This window comes from Thunnus albacares, chromosome 15, assembly GCF_914725855.1.
Source record: "Thunnus albacares chromosome 15, fThuAlb1.1, whole genome shotgun sequence".
Lineage (NCBI taxonomy): Eukaryota > Metazoa > Chordata > Actinopteri > Scombriformes > Scombridae > Thunnus > Thunnus albacares.
The window spans coordinates 15,523,036-15,542,530 of record NC_058120.1 but is presented as its reverse complement, the minus strand read 5'-3'; the positions used below and the strand labels follow the sequence as shown (position 1 = coordinate 15,542,530).

Here is a 19,495-nt window from a genome sequence, read left to right as displayed (position 1 = left end):
GGGGACGAAGCAGAGAGAAAAAAGCAGGATGCCTTATCACCCCAGCCTCCAATAGCACTGCTGGCTACCACCCAGAGCCGGGGGGGAGGAGGGCGGAGGGGGTGCAGGAGACGCCAGCTAGATGCTACACTGCCTCTTGACACAGCAAACTCAGCAGGGAGTCTTCCATCTATGCCTGGCTGTATAGGCTAAACTCAAGGCTGCAAAGCCAAATGTTGCCATCTGAATGAGTGTTATTGCTGTGCTTGCATGCTTTACACTGTACAAAATGGATAGGAAATCATAACATATGCTTAAAATGTAAAAAAAAAAAATGTTTTTTTGTTTTATATGTTGACATTACCACAATTTAATAAATTATTTGTGTGTGTGCAAGTGTTTCAATTCGTATTAATAAGGTTCTATGGGATAATACACATGTTTATGGTGCTCAAACACTATAAACAAGATCCATAAAACAGAATGTACCACTGACCTACTTCCTTCATTCAAATGCAGACATGGAAACAAACAGGGGAGAAACCACGCCAAAAAGAGAGGATGTGATAACACTTCGCCACTCAGAGATATCTGTGAAATGAAAGATGCTATATTAAAGTTAATGATAGCATCGAGTCTTCCTCTAAAGCCATTACCAGCTGCTAAAATGTATCATTCTACAGCAGGAAGGCACGCAGTCAGGCAGGCGCACCGACGCATCCAGGCGCCTGCAACAGTGTCCAAGCGCCACCTTCAGTATCCAACCTAAGGGAGGAAAAAAAGCAAATAATCACACAGCCTACATCTTTTCCTCCAGTCACATCTGCAAAGACTATCAGTCTGTCTGGAGAATAACCTCCTCACTATTTTTTTTTCTCCCTTCACTTCTAAAATAAGGGGGAAAACTCCTATTGCTTTAGTCTTATGTGCGCTTTGGTGCGTGATGATCATCTCAGGAGCGCATAGTGCTAACTGTGTGTTTAATATGCCTGTCTCGCCCGGCGTGTTGCCCCAGACACTGTGTACCACAAATCCCCACCTCCACTCCAATGAGAGCTCGGGAGGGAGGAATAAAAGGGTTAAGGGGAGTCTTGGATGGAGTCTGCTGGGCGGAGTGGAAAGGACGTGATTGGATGGCTTTCTGTGACGCAGGGGACATGAAAAAGCTGATAACTAGTTAAGAAGGCAGTTTGTAACTCTGGAAAAAGAGTGCAGAGCTTGAGACACACATTACGCAGGACGCGGACGAACCGGCGCAAACACAGAGAGTACAGCCGTTTTGGCAGTGTGGGACTGTTAGACACTGCAGCGTCCGGAGAAAAAGTGACTTGAAACAGAGGACAATGGTGCAGCACACAGACAACAGCGAGACGGACGGGAGCATGTCCAGGGAGGCTACGGACTCGGAGGAGAGTGAATTTATGGCATGCAGCCCCGTGGCGATAAACCCGGACTGGTGCAAGACAGCCACCGGTCACATCAAGAGACCCATGAATGCATTTATGGTCTGGTCAAAAATCGAGAGGAGAAAGATCATGGAGCAGTCACCGGACATGCACAACGCAGAGATTTCCAAGCGCCTGGGGAAGAGGTGGAAGATGCTCAAGGACAGCGAAAAGATCCCGTTTATCAGAGAAGCCGAGAGGCTGCGGCTAAAACACATGGCTGACTACCCCGACTACAAGTACAGACCCAAGAAAAAACCAAAGCTCGACAGTTCAAAATCATCAGCACCGTCTCCGGAGAAGTGCGGTAAAATTGCAAAGACTCCCAGCAAGAAGTGCTCAAAGATAAAGACTAAGAGCGGCTCCAAGTCCTCTCACGGCTACGGAGAGGACTGTGTGTTTCCCAGCTTAAAAGTTACAAAGACTGTGAAAAGTGAGCTCACCGATGAGGACGATGACGACGAGTACGAAGAGGACTACCGGATGGGGATTAAGCCGGGGGATGAGGAGCGCCTGAGGCCGTACAATGTAGCCAAAGTTCCCGCGAGCCCAACTTTGAGCTCCTCGGCCGAGTCCGAGGGGACGAGCATGTACGAAGAAGTGCGGAACAACAACAGACTCTTTTACAATATCAAAAACATTACCAAGCAGAGCACATTACACGCTGCTTCCGTCTCACCAGCATCCTCCAGGTCGGTCTCCACATCCTCCTCCTCCAGCAGCAGCTCCTCTTCCGGCGAGGACGCGGACGATTTGCTGTTTGACTTTAGTTTAAATTTCGCCCCCAGTGCCCCAGGCTCGGAGCTGGGCAACACCAATTCAGGAAACCTCTCCCTGTCTCTTGTGGATAAGGACCTGGACTCTTTCAGTGAGGGCAGCCTGGGTTCTCACTTTGAATTCCCAGACTATTGCACGCCAGAACTCAGTGAGATGATTGCCGGGGACTGGCTGGAGGCGAACTTTTCCGACCTGGTCTTCACATACTGATCTGAAAAAAAAGGTCCTCTAGTAATAACAGAGAAGGGAGAAATGAAATTATATATGTGTCCTGGTCAAGTTGTCCCTAGCCCTGCCTCCTCTGGGTTTTCTGAAGGGTCCTGGAGGGAGGTGGAGGACCAGGAGGCTAGGTGAGGTTTGAGGAATGAGATGCTTATGAAGCTGGTAGCAAAAAAAAGCAAAGTCTGCAGACGTTTTTTTCTGGCAGCATGACAGGGTTTTATGGATTTTTTTTCCCCCCGTAGGTCTGCATTTACTGTTCAGCTTAAACGGACCACAAAGGGGAAAAAACGTGAACTTCTATGCATCTTATCCTCTTAAAAACAAAACAAAAAAAAACTGCAGGGAGCTGAAAACGGACTGTGGACTGACTCAAAGCAAATCTGTGAACTGACAATTGTTCAGGATGTTACTTTACAACGGTTTATGTAATTTCTAAATGCCGCAAATGTTTGTTTGTTTTTTGTAACTGATTCCGTTTACCTCCTGGTTTGGTAAATTAAGCAGCCTAAACCTCTGCAGAATACAGGTGTGGAGGAAACATTTTGATACATAACAGACCTCATCTTTTTAAAAGAAAAGTAAGATATTTTCAGGCATATTTTTGTACAGTTAAAAGGGAATGTTCTTACTGTGCTTTCAGTGAGTTTCAGGCACTTCTTCCCTTTATCATTTGTTTTTAGCATGCAAGGGAGTCCTGGTTTTAAGGATTAAGTTAAATTAAAACTTGCATCAAAAATGCCTTGTGATTTTAAACTAGGTTTTGTACAGTTGTAGAGCAGATTTGTTGAGTATTTGTAGACGATACAATGGCATCATGGGGAACACATACCTCAGAGCTGGAACTAGTTTCAAGATTGTATATGTACTGTAATATAGTAAAGTTAGGAGTTTATGTATATCATACTCGTGATATGTGGATGGGTCCCAATCGCAGGTGTGAAACTGGATTTTGGTATTTTTATGGCACATACTGTTTTTCCCCCCTCTCATTTTTTTGTGCAATATATACTCTTAAGATACAGACCATCAACAATTGTAGCAAGTGATGGAAAAACAGACTTGTGCACTGTCAACATCATTTCATGTTATGATGCTGAAGCCTGTCCAGGCAGAAAAATAAACAAATCAGCTGGAACTGATACAAAACAATTTAATATGGCCTCATGGTGTGATGCATACGACAAACAGATAAATATCACAATTTGAATGTTATTTGACTCATAATGGGAATATTTGACTCTAACCAGTTTGAATCTGACTGAAAATTAGGGATAAAAAAAGTTCTGCAAAAGGGCATAGTCTGATACAGTGGTGGTCTGGCATTAGTTTAACAAGCAAGCAAAAAAGAACATTCCATAGTCCTGTTTCATGAAATGAAACTTTATTTTAAAACTGAAGACTGCCTTCTTTTTTTAAAACATTAACCATAAACCTGTATTTTTTATTTCTTGCACTTAAAAAAGCAGATATTGTTTATTTTTATGTGGGTCTTACATATGAAGTCTGTTTGATAAAAGGTTTTGGAATATGACCTAATTATATGCCAAGACATTTTGTTGGAAGTTCTGGGCAGTAGTTACTTCACATTCCAAGTGTGAATCTGTCTTTGACTCATCTTTTAATAAATAAGTACCTACCACCATCGACTGTCCTTTCAGTTTGTGAATATATGTACACAAATGTGTTATTTGTTGCGTTTGAAAAGGATGTGATGACAGAATGATGCCTATTTTGTATGTAGGCGGATACTCTGAAAATGGATGGGCTCAAACTAACATGTGAATTCACATTTAATAAAAAGGAAAAAAGGAAAACTTGTAAACTGCAGTGTTGAGATGCTTTACTGTTTCTGTTTTTCAAATGTTCTGGTTTGCTTGAACTTTCTTTCACAAAGTATCCCCTTAAAACGGACACTGTGGCTTTAAGAAATTGAATTGCCCGCTTGCCTGCGCTGAGCGATGTGATTGGTGGGCTTGGTGGTCCCCTTGGAGACGGAGCTGGAAACAGGAGCCGCTCCTCTCAGCTTGTGGGAGCTCTCAGTCTGTCTGGCTTCCATTCAGAAAAGTAGCAGTGTGCCCAGCACAGAACGGCTCCAGAGCTGTGTGAACAGAGGGCTGAAAATATGTCAAAATGTGACATATGTTATATCAGGGATAAACAATGGCACGTATTCCAGGCAGATGCTGTTTAATCTATAAAAATGTGGAGGGTCTTTTTTTAGAACCACAATTTGTCTGTGGAAGCAAACTAAAAATTTGTCTACATGGCCAAATAACATAAATCTTTCAAAATATCACACTGGTGATGTGTTTAAGCAGAACAAGGGTAGTAGGTCAGCATGAATAGTAAAGAAGGTTTACAATAATTATTCCAGTGGTTCTCAGTCACAGTTTCTGATTTCCCCCTGGGAGTCTGGATAAACTGGAGTAAATAGCTGGTAGTAAAGAAAACTAGCAGGCATTCAGATGACCGAGATCCCCTGAATCAATATAAAGAAAAACGTAAATAGACTTGGTTAAAATAAACAGTGAAAATAAGAATGAGACTATTAGTGCTTGAAAGTAGCCATAGATGTATGATTTGACTACACAAATCATACATCACCAGAGCTGATTATGTTATGGCTCAGACTGAGATAAAGGGATGTTTTCATACTCAGAACTGTAGCTACTCTGGTATGGCAGCAGCTGTTTATTAGAAAAGATGAACAACAATAGCACAACACATTTCAGCCTCATGTGGGGCATATATAAGATGCATTTAGTATGTCCGAGCATATATAATCTGTAAAAACATTAATTTAAAGTGATTGCATCTTCACATCATCTCAAGAGGACCACAGATGCATCCTTTTGTCTCCTCTGAGGGATGGTTAGAGAGATCCACCTTTAGCAGATCATATATAAGGAGCCAGACGCCCTGGCCACTGAGAGATTTGTGTTCATTACAGCAATAGAATCTAATGATGAATATTTGCTATGCATGGCTGCACAGGTACTAGCCCCCCCATTAAGTCAGTTTGCAAATCTGTAATAAAACATTTATCTAGCTATTACTTTACCTGACCTATTGGTCAAAGTTGCTAATGGGTTCCAGGGCTATTCCCAATAGAATCTCAACATTGATTTTGTGTTCCTCTGAAATATCTGCTCAGGGCTAATGCCACTGGTACATGTTGAAATGAAATTAGTGACCCGTTGAAATTTCCTTCTATTTCCTCCTTAAATAAATAAATGGAAATCTAGAATGCTCAGGAGATGCTGAGTGAGATACCGTCCTCCCATGAATCCAGTGGGTGGGGTGGATATTGTGGCGACAAAGTAATTTCCATCCCCTTGAGCCTTTAAATCATTCATATAACTCAGGATGTCACAGTCAAAAGCTGTACGTGACACCTATACAAAGACCCCTGCCACAGAACTGAGGGCTGAAGGTTGATCTCCCAGTTTGCAAGTTGCTTAAAGCAGATATCTAAAATGTGTCAATGCCATCTCAGTGCTCAAAGACAAAATTCCTCTGTGACCAGTCTCTGTCTCAGTCTACTGATGTTAAATGAAGTAATAATAAGGCCTGTTATGATTTCCTCACATCTTTTTTTTTCTCTCCATACTGACTCTCACCCAGTGAGCTCAGTTGCATTACATCACTGCTTAGCTTATGCTGCTGCGCAGTAAGATTCCATGTTGTGTCATCGTTGATCCACATGTGCTCCTCTTCCCCCAGTGGGAGGCTGTCTAATATCGCTATGGGAATACTGATACATGCTCTGTATGCTGGGGGTTTCATAACAACAATAACAACGCAGCTTGCCTAAATTTAAACCTGTTTACTGTCTGTTAATTGACGAGTGGGCAGGATTTACAGTACGTGCTCCAGATCTGCTGTCTGCAGTGGGGATGGTGTTGACATCCCTTCTGTCCAAGCAAGCTCCTCTCTTGCTCTGTTATACAAGCATGTCATGCTGTTAGACACTGCCAGCGCTATCCAGATCCTGCGAGCGGTGTGACAGAGTATTGAAATGACACACCAGCAGTTGGTCCCCTGTGCAACAGCGAGTCCTGCGATATGATCCAAACTGGTAAAAAAAAAAAGCTATTTGGACCATAAATATCATTTATTATCTTATGAATCCAGATGAGAAAACTACATGTTTATTTCTGGGATGCCTGTCTACCATGAAATCTTAGATATAATGACCTTATAAGTACTCATTCCTAATGTTGCGCAGTCCCCTTGCTGATAGTGAGGGAGAATTTGTCTGTAAAATTGCCTGCCTGAGCAACAGTCCAGTCCCTGTGTCCTCTGCTCCAGTCTTGGCCTGGGGCGACTCCTGCTGCTGTTGATGGCTATCCATTTGCTCTGCCCTCCCTGTGTATGGGAGGGAGGCAGAGAGGGAGCATCGGCCCCATCTGCTGCACTGATATTTACTATCCCTTCACATTTGTGAGAAGGGGGGGGGGGAAGGGGGGGTGGCAAAGGCCCAATTCCCTCATGGTGTTTTAGCAGTCTGGCAGATCTGCACACATGTGCACACACACATTGGAAGGGAGTGAATGAGAGAGAGATAAGAGGCAAATGGGTGGAGTGGAAAAAAATTGCTGTTCAAATGAACTATAGAGTTAAACTCAGATTTAGTTTGATGTGGCCTGGATACAAAACAGGCGGTGTAACTGATAATAAGTGTGTAGCTGGAAGCAAGTAACCTGCATGGTCTGCTGCTGCCTAATTTTCCATTCACAGCTTCATTGCAGTTTTTCATTATTTAGCAAAGGCAATGAGGAAAGAAGTTTGGGAGAGTTGTTATGCTGAAAGTAGACCCAGCAGGTTGTCGAGAGCTGTTTAAGCTGGTGGTGCTGTTGTCTCGTCAACACAGAAACAAACAGTTCAATCACTCCTCCCAGAATCTGTTCTGACCCGTGGTAACATCTCATTGGAAGAAGGTCACCTTTTTTTGTGTGGAGCTGCTGGAGGTCACGCATCACTCATGTGAATTATCTGTAGAGAGGGCAGGAACTCAGCTGCACACCTGCTTCTCTTTTCAACCAAAACTCTGAGTATTTCTATTAATTAAATGGAGTATCTTGGATGACATTTTGCAGATTTAGGGTTCAATATGTGCTAGGCTCACGTTCTGTTTGCTCCACTCGATGTGTGAGGGAAAATAAATTGAGCCTTTTCAGCTTCAAAAATGCCACAATAATGGGCTCAGTGTAATTAGAGCCAACTTGTAATGACATCTAGCCCTGTTTAGAGAGTAATCACACAAGTTGGTCGGCATGATTGTGGTCAGTTCGGTATTTACATAACCTTGTTTGGAATTAATTGTGACTCTGAGCTAGATATTTATCTTAAAGCTTTACAGCAGCTGCAGGAGCCCTTTGCTCTTCCAATAAGAAAAAGGGCACTAGGCCAGTATATTAGTCCAAAGGGGTCATAATGGGTCATAATGTGTGCAGCATGATAGTAGTAAATTAAAATAATACTTTAATACAGATTAGAGTGTGTTTTTATGAAGTTACATACATTTGGTTGATTTTTTTTATTGCTTTAGATGATTCACTTGTCCATACGTGTTTATATGTGGTTGTTGACTAGATAATGTTCTTGCCCTCTAATCAAATGGAGTGGATATTAGTGTATTATTAGAGCTCACTGCTCTCTTATTGCATGTTTGTATCTGCTGAGGAAAGTCTGTTTGGCTTTCTGCCCAGATGCATGGATTTAAGACCACAGCGCTGCCCCCTCCCCCGTTTTTTTGGAGTCGGGGATTGTGTGTGTGAGTGTGGGGCTGTTTGTCTGTGGGCTTATATAATTTCTTAGTTTGTTGTTGTGCTAGTGTGATAAATAAACTTAAAAGAAACGTAGACGGTACTGAATATGGTTCTAACTGCTGACTAATCTAGTAATTTGGATGAGTGTGCATGTTCTGATCATGGCACATGTAACATGGCGTTGTAGTTGGAAAAATACTCAGTTAAGGAAAGGCACAGTACTCCTCTGCAACTCTTCAGTTTAATGATACCAGCAACAGACATTCATGACCCCCTACCTACCCTCCGCAGGATTAAGTAAGGCAGTAATCTAGATTCAAAACTGCAGCTCAAGGGGAGTCTATGCAATTTCCCCCTAAAGCTAGAGCAGAACCAGCAGTTGGTCATTCATATGCATCTGAAATCTAATACTCTGCTGCTGTGCCCCTCAGTGGCCCCACCTTTCCTGACTCACCAGTGAACCTCGACTCCTCCAGCGCACTCTGACCATTATACACCCCATGCTTCCTCCCTCACTCTTTCTTTTGCCCTCCCTTCTCTCTATGTATTTGCATGTTACCCAGGTTACACTGTCAGGGTACCCCCTCACAGTTAGACTCGACGCAGGATCTCATTTGATAGTCTTTGCTGCTTCAGTAAATAATTAGCACACTGAATCCTCTGGGGCCCTATACAGGAAGCATGGCTTGCTTACCAGGGAGGCTAAGGTTCTAATGATTGCTATCCTGCAAGGTTTTTGATAGTGGGCCCCCTGCTTTCTCCTCGACACAGCCTATGTGAAAAAATAACACATACCCTTAAAGGATTTATTCTGAATGTGAATGTGGATGCAGCTAAACAGACTTAAATTTATATTTATAAGATTTTTTAAGCATTAGTCTGTGATGAAACAATTTATATGATGTCAGTTTGTGTCAAATTTGTGCTTGCAAGGAAACTGATCAGAGGAATATTCCTCAAAACAGATGTTTTTAGTCAAGTTATAATGAGCACATTAATATGCTGATTTACAATTCTAGTCATTGAGCGAATGAACAATTTAGTGATAAATTACACCCACATATTGTCTAAAATACTGTATGTTTAGCAGTTGTAAAAACATTTTAAGCAATGCATTTTTTTTTACCAAACCAGAGGCATCAAACAGTTGCCAGATGGATGGTTGACCTCACTGATTAGCAAAGGAGACACTCAGACAAAGTAATATCCTCTCAGGATTGCATCTATAAAATGATGACTCCTGCCAAAAAGTCCATTAACTGTATGTAGATTTTAATGGCTCTGTCGAACTATAGATGCAGAGACAACTTCAGATGTTATTGTAAGGGATGGAGAGAATAAATGAAAATGCGCCAAGACCTGAGTGGGACTTGAAAAACTTCCCTCCCCCTATGCCCTCCAGTGCATGTTGAATCCAAAAAAGGGCAAAACGAATCACACTGTTGAATAATTCATACGTATGCGGATGAACAATTCATATGCATCATGCTGAATCTATATCCATTATGGAGAAATGTTATATTCATAAAAAATACAGAACACCAAAAGCTACACCTTAAAGATCGTCAGGGAACAAGCAAGAAAATCTGTATTTCTGGGAGTTAAGCACACAGTTGACAGCTCCCATCTCCTCCTAACGGGATTCGTAGGTTGATTTTATTGGCTCCCCAGCACTCCCATCACGACACAGACTTTGAGGCCTGGACCAGAGGAACATGTGGCCCGGTCAAGGCGACAAGCAAGACAGTGTAGAGACACATTTTACGCACTACTGGCACAAATGCGGCACACACACCCTCTGTGGGAGGTTCTGGGTGGTTGTAGATTGTTTGTAGCCAGTGGGGACTGGAGCTATGGTGTCTGAAGAGATGTGACATGTAGCTCCACTCCACACCACTGATACACACAAACACTGCTGACACACACACGCACACACACACACACACGCCTTCTCTCCCTTTCCTTCTCTCCTGGCTGGTCAGAGTTATTCATTTCGTTGAGCACCTCAGCCGCCAGCAGAGAAATGCTGTCGCTGGGTCATTACAAATACCCACAGGCGGTTGAGAATGTCCTCACAGATACAGGAGACAAACGTGGGCCTGCATGCTGCCACTGCCGGAGCGCTGCTGTTTGATGGTGTTCTGAATGACCTACATTCCTTTCCTTCAGATATTTCATATTGGACCTGATGAAATCATGGATCGCTAATCCAAGACCCTACAGAATTGAGCTTTTTTGTATGACAGAAATTCATTGAAATATCATGGCAGAGTCTATTCAACATATTAAAAAAATACATTCAAATTTATTCTAAAACACTTCAAAAATCATATCATGCATCATATTAAATATAATGGCGTTATCCTGTGAATGCACTCTATTCAAATGTATATTAGGTGTTACATGTGTATGTTTTTAGCTCATATCATCAATAACTGGTTCAGCTCTTTGAATTTTTTTTTTTTTTGAATTTTTGAATTTAATTGAATTGACAGTCAGATTTTAGGGTAGAATATAATTAATGACTGTGCCGAATTTCAAAATCAATTTTCCCACAAAGAAATCACAATTGCGGGCAACCACTTAAATGAGTAGCTCCATGAAAGGTGAAATTTGCTGCAAAAAGTACAATTTTTTAAATTCTCCTCTGAGGATGCTGGTATATATTTTGTATGTTTCTGACCATAAATGAATAAGTATGTAAACATCTAAATAAACCACTCAAGATCTACTACTGAGGAAGTGTTGTGTAAGTCAGTGATGCCCTAGTTTTTCAGTGGCCAAAAGAGCACATCAAGTTATATTCTATATCCCCCAGAGGTGATATTCTTTCATACACACCTCATATACCTTATACTGAATACAGGTTCAGTCTTGCTTTAATCACTCATATCAGACTATTGGAAAAAAATACTGAGAACTTGCTGTTCACAAGACATGAGCTTGCAACTGTACCTCCATACATGTTGTGTCTGTATGTGGCTCACCTCTGTGACAGGATGGTCACAGGCTATTTTTACAGAGTGGTGAGATGAGGGACATGACTGTGATCAAAAGAAGACTGCTCATTGATTTTCAAAACCACACATTATGCTGCAAATATATATCAAAGGGAACAGCCTGCATGGCCTCTGTAATATGCTCAGCATGATTTAAACATGCTAAGACCATGTTTAAGCCTCAAGCTAACACATTTTAACTCTGAATAACGAGGTGTAACTGCCTCCATGCCTGCACATGGGAGTCACTGAGGTAAAAAAAAAGAAAAAAAAGAAAAGAAAATCAAAATGGGTATAGAAGGAAGAAGAGAGTAATACAAGAAATTGTGCCACTGTGATTCGATGAATTATTAAACTCCGTTCACAAATTTCTTAATTAGAAAGGGTAATCCAATAATTAACATGAGGACCAGTTGGCTGGTACAGTATATTACAGAAACATGCAATCCTACTTCCAGTATTATTGTGAGCTGTAAGTTCTCCCCTCATAAAAACTCACTAATAATCCCATTAGGTCTTACTACAGAAACTACACTCTACTCATCTTTTAAGTGCCAGCCTCAACCGTGTAATTGCTGTGCATTTAAAGCAATTTGGTCAGTGGCGACAGAAACCTGCTTAGTGCTGAAAAGTTAATGACACTGAAAGCCAATACTATACCATTACCACTTAGCCTACCGTTTGACAGAATTTGTCATTACACAGTTCCTTACTCAAAAACTGATAGATGTTACATTTCCCATGTTAACCCACAACTCTATTAAGGCAATACCAGTTGGAATGCAAAAAAGAAAACGTTAGCCGTCCATGTCAGGTCTGATAGCGACGTATTATTAGTCTGCAAGACCCAAACATGGATTGCACAGACTTGCTGTCCATGAAGGTAATACCACTGAGGATTTGACAGTGAGTGGCAACAAAGATGTGTTCAAATTGTGTTTAAAGAGAGATACAAGACATCAGTGTGATTGAATGGTCACAATAACAGATTTAGTTGTTTTTGTCCAATTTCAATCAGGCAGCCGGCTTGTTCCTGTCATGACAGAGTCCCCTAGCATATTGGAATTGCGTGACTGATATCTCACACACTAGATTTCTCACTTCAGTGCACCCTAGAATCCAACCTGCCCGACCCTACCACCCACACACACACACACTGCTCCCTCTCCTGCAACTTCCATCCCTATTCTCAACCCCCACCTCATCCATCCAAACTAAAACACCTTTATGGCCATATTTCTGTAAGGTCCGCTGCCTTGATTTGCTTTGGCATTCCTGTCCTTATTCATCCAGTGGGTCTGTGAGCTGGAATAATTAGTAGATCGCCATAAGGCCCCTGCCTCCTGACAAGTGATCAACAAACAATGATTTATGAGGCCATCTTGTATCAGGGGATGACCATTGATTTAAACACACAAAGAAAACACACACATGCATGGACACACACAACTTCTGACACAGATGACCATACGCATAAATCAGATACAATCTGTTGTTTTATGCTGACCTATCCTATTTACCTGTCATTCACTTTAATAAACACCAAAACTCATAAGCCCACAACTTGATATGGATTTGATGAGTGATCTGACTGGCAACACTGTACACTGTTTAAAATCCCTTGAACGCTTGAACGAACCTTCTGCAAATCAATGTTGTCGCTCTTTTACTCCATAGCTGCTGATTCCACATATTTTCTAACCGTTGTTTTAAGTATTGATTGTCACAGAGGCCTGTAAGAAACACGACGACGATGCAATGTCTGTGTTTTACTGTTTGGAATGAGTCTAGTATATCACTTTGGCCTGTCTGTTGTTTTGGTATGCCTAGGTAAGGTTTCTTGACAGACAACATGCATGCTGTGTTTTATTACCCCGCCAGCTGCGGGGTCATTATACATCGCTCTTCCTGTGAAATCGTAGGATCATATTTCTATGTGTACTGGAAAGCAGCGGCTTCGGGTACTGATTAATGAGTAATGAAATGGCTTTTAGTTATTACAGGATGAAAATATTAATATGAGAGATGCTGAGTGAGAAGAAGGGCGCCTTTATTATGTTACCAGTCTGTTCCATCATCCCATAGATCTGTCATAGGTTCACAGCGTCAAAGAGATTAAGAAGTCATATTAGTCATCAAACGCTAAGTGATCCTGGTCCTATTAGAATGGGCGCAGGCTGTCATCATCATATAGGACTCCTTTTAGCACTCGATAAATCTAAGTCTGTATTAATTTTGTGCTTATGATATGCTGCTCTAGGCAAAAATTCCAAAATAGTTTACAGTAACAAATACATTTAATTGATACTAATTTGATCATTTAGTGTACCTAGGCATAGCAGTGGGAAATTATTATTGTTTCCTACAAGTATAAGACACATGTTAAGTGCCTTAGAGACATTAGACAATGTGGGGATGAACTCTGCAATATTGTCTTTCCTTACCACAGATTGATCGTCACTGCAGTCAGGTCGATATGTGTCTAAACATGACGTTAATAAGGTGACTGGACTGACTGTCTATACCACAATACCACGGAGCATGATGATGCAGAAGTGTGCGCATATGTGTGTTTGTGTAGGAGCGAGTTCACAAGAGCCTGATAGAGATGGTGTACTAGCCAAATGCTATCTCTTATCCTTTCTCCTCTTTCTCTGGTGTGGGATGATAAGAATGGGTGCCATTATGGTCATTGCAATTATACTGTTATTAGAGACTGTTGTTGGTCAGAGGCAGCAGATCAAAAGGAGTGGATCCATATTGATTAACTGCCTTTGTAAGGGAATGACCAAGTCAAGCTCTCACACAGTGGCAGAACCTGTGCTCCGTATACAGTTGATTGACTCCTCCTCGGCTTTAACTTGCATTGTGGCAGTGGAATAATTGAGCATGCAGCATGAATCCAGTATTAGAGATTCATGTGTCTCACCCCACCTCTTCCTCTCTGTGCTCCTTTCAGCTGGCAGATGATTGAAAGGCCTCTGGTGTCTCTCTGCTCTACGTGGATAAGCAGTTGTCATAGGAAACATCAATACTTGAATGGATAGACAGTTTTATCCATTGATTAAACACTGAGTGAATGCACGAGTACTCACCCTGACGTCCATGCCAGTAACTACCCCTCCTCCATTTTTGTGATTTAGGGTACATTTGTGCAATGATCTTTAAGTGCGATGTCATTCCCTTACCTCGCCATATTTGCAAGAGCATAATCAATAACTTCATTTAAGCTCTAGTACATGTGGATGGAGAATCATGGTAATAGGGAAAGCAATGTTTTATATTGTTGCATAAGGTCAAGCCCATGTTTCTCCTGCTCAGAGAATTGGTTCGGAAATAGCCCCATCAACATTGATGAAGCAATGACGAATGGGAATTATGGTTTGACAGGTCAAAAATTGTCACTTGGAAATGTATAATCAATCACAGTTTCCCTCATTTTACAGTACAAGTCAACTGTATTGTTAGCCATGACTTAGGCTTTTTTGTGTAATATATTTAACTTAATATTTTGATGCTATAGTTCTCCAAATCAAAAAGACAACTTAAAAATACTTTTTTTCATTTTCATGGGGACAGCATTCATAAAAAAAACTCAACAAACTACAAAATTCACATTTTTCTAGACTCTGTTGCCTGTATTCATTTCACATTTAAAATTCTAATAACGAAAACACAGAGGGACAGTGTCTGACTGACACTTTGTTCTACTGCAGCGCCTGGTTAAATAGGACTCTTATTATGGTGGGGATCTCATTCTGATGGTCATTAGACAATCAAATGAGAATAATCTGCCCCGATCTCAATTATGAAGAAGCCAATTCTCCTGGTGCGCCGATGGCCTTTCAGAGAAGCACTGAGCCTTACCAGGTGTGTTGCTCTTACACTGATTGCTCATTTGTGCCCGGGAGATCTCACTATGTGTGAATGCCCTTTATGACGGCAGAAGAAAATGCCAGTTGGGAAAGTATTATTTGTGAATATGGGGCGGAAAGGGTAAAACAAGCACAATTGTCTCCTGGATTTCATTAATGGACTTCATCATCGAGAGAAAACCGAGTAAACATTTATGACTTCACAAGCTGCTGTCATTATGGGAATCTATATTTAACTGAAACAGACCGTATTTGAAGTTGTATTTCATATGATCTTCATATGCATGATTTTATTCTCATTTAAGGCCTATTTAACCTAACCTGTGCTAAGTATTTTTCATTGATGGGCTAAATATAGATACTACTGTACCAAAAGTGACTCAAAAGCCAAACATGCCCTCTAACAGTTTGAAGCATGTTGTTTTCAAGGGCGTCCATTTGCTCGGTCCTTGGCCAAAACAGCAGTGGCCGTTGCCCTCAGCATTAACCCCTGCTGGCTCCTAGAGGTTAAAACCCCTCTCTTGATTTACAACAGCCAGTGGACACACTAGCCATTAAAAAGATGTAAATTTGGGCTGTTTGTAGAGAGAGGTGCATGAACCCACTGACAGACCACCCACTCTCTCTCCCTCAAACAACACTCTCCATGGCTGTGGCTCACAAATCAGAGGGAGCTTTCATTTGGGGAAGGTCACAGACCTTTTTATCACCTCTTTAAGACACCCTTTGGAGCCATCTCTCATGTTGCACAACTGGATGCTGCCCATCCCTTCGGTGCATGGCTATTGGACAGTAGTGTTTGTTGCCTCAAATCGATGACAAGTGGCCCTTGCTGATGAAAAAGTGGCAAGGAAACATGCAGTGTGTAAGGGGATTATTAAATACCATCAAGTGTGTTGAACTAACTTTAGACAGTGACCTGTACTTATATTGAAATTCGTTCATATCACTAATCAACTTAGTGTTTACATTTACCCCCTAAACACTGCACACACAAAAGGTTTGAACATCCTTGACATCTGTCTTTTTGCTGAAATGTGACGGATGGATTAAATGTCACCTATGCCCTGGGTGTTTCCGTCAGTTTCTATATGGGTGTTGTTGTGTATGTGCTCGCGTTGTTTGTTTCCGTCAGATGTTAGTGTTGTGTCTGTCAGTCTTGCCTGCCTCTCTTGTCCTGACGTGCTCTTCTGGATCCTGCGGCATTTGGCACCCTCTCAAGTCCCCCCCATCCTTTGCTGAACACACACAGACACACACACACACACACACAAACACATCCACAATTAGCCAAGATAAGCTGGGATTCTGTGACTTCCTGCAGATTCCTCTTCAGATAAGGGAGAAGAATTTAAAGGCCTTGCTCAGACATGGGGTATAAGAGCTTCTCTGGAAGCCTAAGGAAAAGAACCACATATACAAAAGCCAGAGCTGCTAAGCTCATGTCTGCCGGCGTGATGATTGGCCACAGCATCATCCTGTCATACTATATTACTTTTGGTTTTTGCACACCTCAATAGCACTCTTTGCTGAAACTCATTTATCACATAGCAGGGGATGGACACCATCATATCACTTGGGACGTCTCTGAAAGTGTGACAACCTACTGTTTTGGAAAGGATCAGACAGTGCTTATTTGAGTCTCGACAGTAAAAATGATTGCTGTAGGATAAAGAAGCCTATTGGAGAGTTTGACATGCATTGAATACAAACAGAACCTTTGTGAACGTTTGTGATTTAAAATGACTTGAAATTTATTCAGATTGTTTGCTTTGTCTTAACATTTTTCTTTGACACTATCACTTCTGTTTCACAACTTAGCTTATCAACGCATATTTTTTTGAGAAAATGATCATATGTGGCACTTGCTGAAATCAGATGGTATTATCTGCTATCAGTGGAAATGCTCTGAACTTTACATTATCTTTGAAGTTGTCTAAATAACCAAGACAAAAGGCTATCAAAATAAAAATGGAATTTGATGCTGAGCTTTAGCTAAAGTTGAGTTTTAAATTTTGGCAACAATAAAAAAAAACACACACACAAACATGAAAAGCGCATCTGGGTTTTGATGATTTTACATGGGGGTTAAGGGTCACATCCATCTTGGGTTTCCCCTATTAAGAATTTTGGAGACTTTGGCAAATTGCAGTATTTGTGTGTGTGTAGATGACTGAGCAGTCCACACTTGAGATAATGGTTGGATGAGATAAAGTAATCAACTTACAGTATCTTAAAAAAAAATCATTTAAGTACCTCTCTCTCAGAAGAACTTAAAGTAGCACTGATTCCAATGAAGAGGAGTCTGTCCCTCTAGTGTGCATATTACTGCATCTCATCTTGCTTATTGCTGCCTAGAGTGGTATGACAACAGAAGTGAGAATAGATTTAATCTCTCCAGCCCTGCTAATAATACTACGCCACTGGCTGAGCGCCGAAACATGCACAAAGGGCTAATCATCTCTAGTACTAAGCGTTTTCTTACACATACATGTTTTCCCAGCAGTTCTCAGAACTGTCAAGAGTAAAGAGATAAAGAATGGGCAGAAGGAAAAAAGTCAGCCGTTCTGTGAGAGGTGTCTGCCACCACGGCGTCATTAACACCCAGTCTTGCTGGAGTAAGGGAGGGTGAGCAGACGGGGCCTCCAAGCACTAGGAGCGAAATTGCAAACCCAAGGTTCCTGATACAACCTGTTATTATTTTTGACACAAGCCATTTACAATAGCTATGAAGGTGGCAATGGAAAATGTAATATTGATTGTATGCCCTCAAGGCTTTGCTCCCCTGACTTCTAAACGTCATACGTCTCACATATGTTGGGTGTGATGATATGTTTCTCTTTTTTTATTTTGTTTTGTTTTCCCCACTTCCACAAATCCTATTTTAGGGGTTTTGTTGATAGTTTATTTGATGAGGTAATTACATTGGTAGATTAGGAGGGCAAGGTGATGTTTTGGGAGTTGAGAAAATAATAGAAAGCTGCGTAACTACAGCAATGCAATATGATATCAGTCTGATGTGACAGGTGTTAATATACCCAGTGGCAATCTGTATTTCATCTCTTTTTCATGAGGGTGCTTACTGAATTACTTCCAAATGACGTTTATGAAACATTAAGCGACTGTTGGCACCCTGGGATAGCAGTGGCTCATTCCAGCATTATTAAGATAGACTCTAACATACAGTGCAACAAAGACATATAGGGAAAAAAAATCCAGCTTTTTTTTTTTTTTCTTTAAACACAGACATGCAATGTCCTTGGAAGCATTTAGCCATGTTTGTACAGACACGTAGGCTTGGAGCTTCAAATGTAGGCAGCAGAAAGTAGAGGAAGCTATTAAGCTCCTGAGTCACAGTAACTAACTACACAAACTGTGGAACAACTGGAAAGATAGTTGGCCTTTGCCGTACCCTGTCTCTGTCTGTCAGTGATAGAAACCTGTCAAAACCAAGACAAACATGTTTAACAAGGCCCTCAAAGGACTAGAGACAATTGTGCTATCCTGTGTGAGGTGCAGCGGAAGTCTCAGTATCTGGGGAGATTGCAGGGGTTATCTGCCAATGTGGTAATTACACTAGGGCTTCTCTCTCTGGTAAGTGTGACAACTTTCCGCTTGTTTCTAAAATGAATGCATGACCTGCACAGCACCCCTTCATGTAGCAAACCACTGATTGCTGTGTTAAAAGCTACCTTTGTGAAAAGTGCTGTCTAAGAGCAATTTTGCTCTAGTGGTAGGTGCTTTGGAACACATCATTATGGACTTCCATGATGATTTAGATGGCCCAATAAAATTTCTCTAAAAAGAAAATATAGTAAGGGCAAAACCTTTGTGTTGTCAAGTATTCTTCATATTTTATTTTGTACTTTCTTTTTTAAAATTCAGCTTTTTAAAAGCATTAAAAATTCTCAGTTAAACTGCTGATAGAGGAATTTCTATATTCTCCTCATTAATGCATGACACATCTTACATGGAGACTAATCAAACTGTTGCTATCAGTGTTGCCATTAGAGCATACAGTGTTGAGTCAGTTCATGTTGGCACTGTCATCATTTGTCTGGCTAACAGCACCTCTCATTCTCCCATATACAGTTAGACCGGCATGGTTTTATCTCTGTCATCACATTAGGTTGAGTGGAGGAAAATCACTCTTAATGACACAGAGATTATTGGCTTTGTGTTTTGGTTTACCAGTAAATGCCGACCATGCCAATGGGATTTCCCCGCATAAGCCTTCACTATCAGTTTACAATAACTGCTGCATCCTATATTATCCACAAGGATATCAAAGCACAATACAGTAAGTCTGTGCTGTTTCACTCAGGGACATTGCTGAGCATTAGTCCTGAAAAAGACAAACTATATCCTGTGAAGGTGCAGAAAGCAGAGCTTTTACTGTCTGAGAACAAATGGATGTGGAAAAGTTA

The 19,495-nt window shown here is 41.3% G+C and overlaps 1 protein-coding gene across 1 annotated transcript; it reads left to right on the top strand.

The window, feature by feature from the left end:
* The first annotated feature begins 966 nt into the window (after positions 1-966).
* Positions 967-4,065, top strand: sox11a (SRY-box transcription factor 11a). The gene has a single exon (XM_044375729.1). The coding sequence runs from the start codon at positions 1,323-1,325 to the stop codon at positions 2,409-2,411; it is 1,089 nt and encodes a 362-aa protein (XP_044231664.1). The 5' UTR covers positions 967-1,322; the 3' UTR covers positions 2,412-4,065.
* The last annotated feature ends 15,430 nt before the right edge of the window (positions 4,066-19,495 follow it).

Excerpts from the sequence above, each read along its gene's own strand:
- sox11a (XM_044375729.1), top strand. The coding sequence starts at position 1,323 with ATGGTGCAGCACACAGACAACAGCGAGACGGACGGGAGCATGTCCAGG.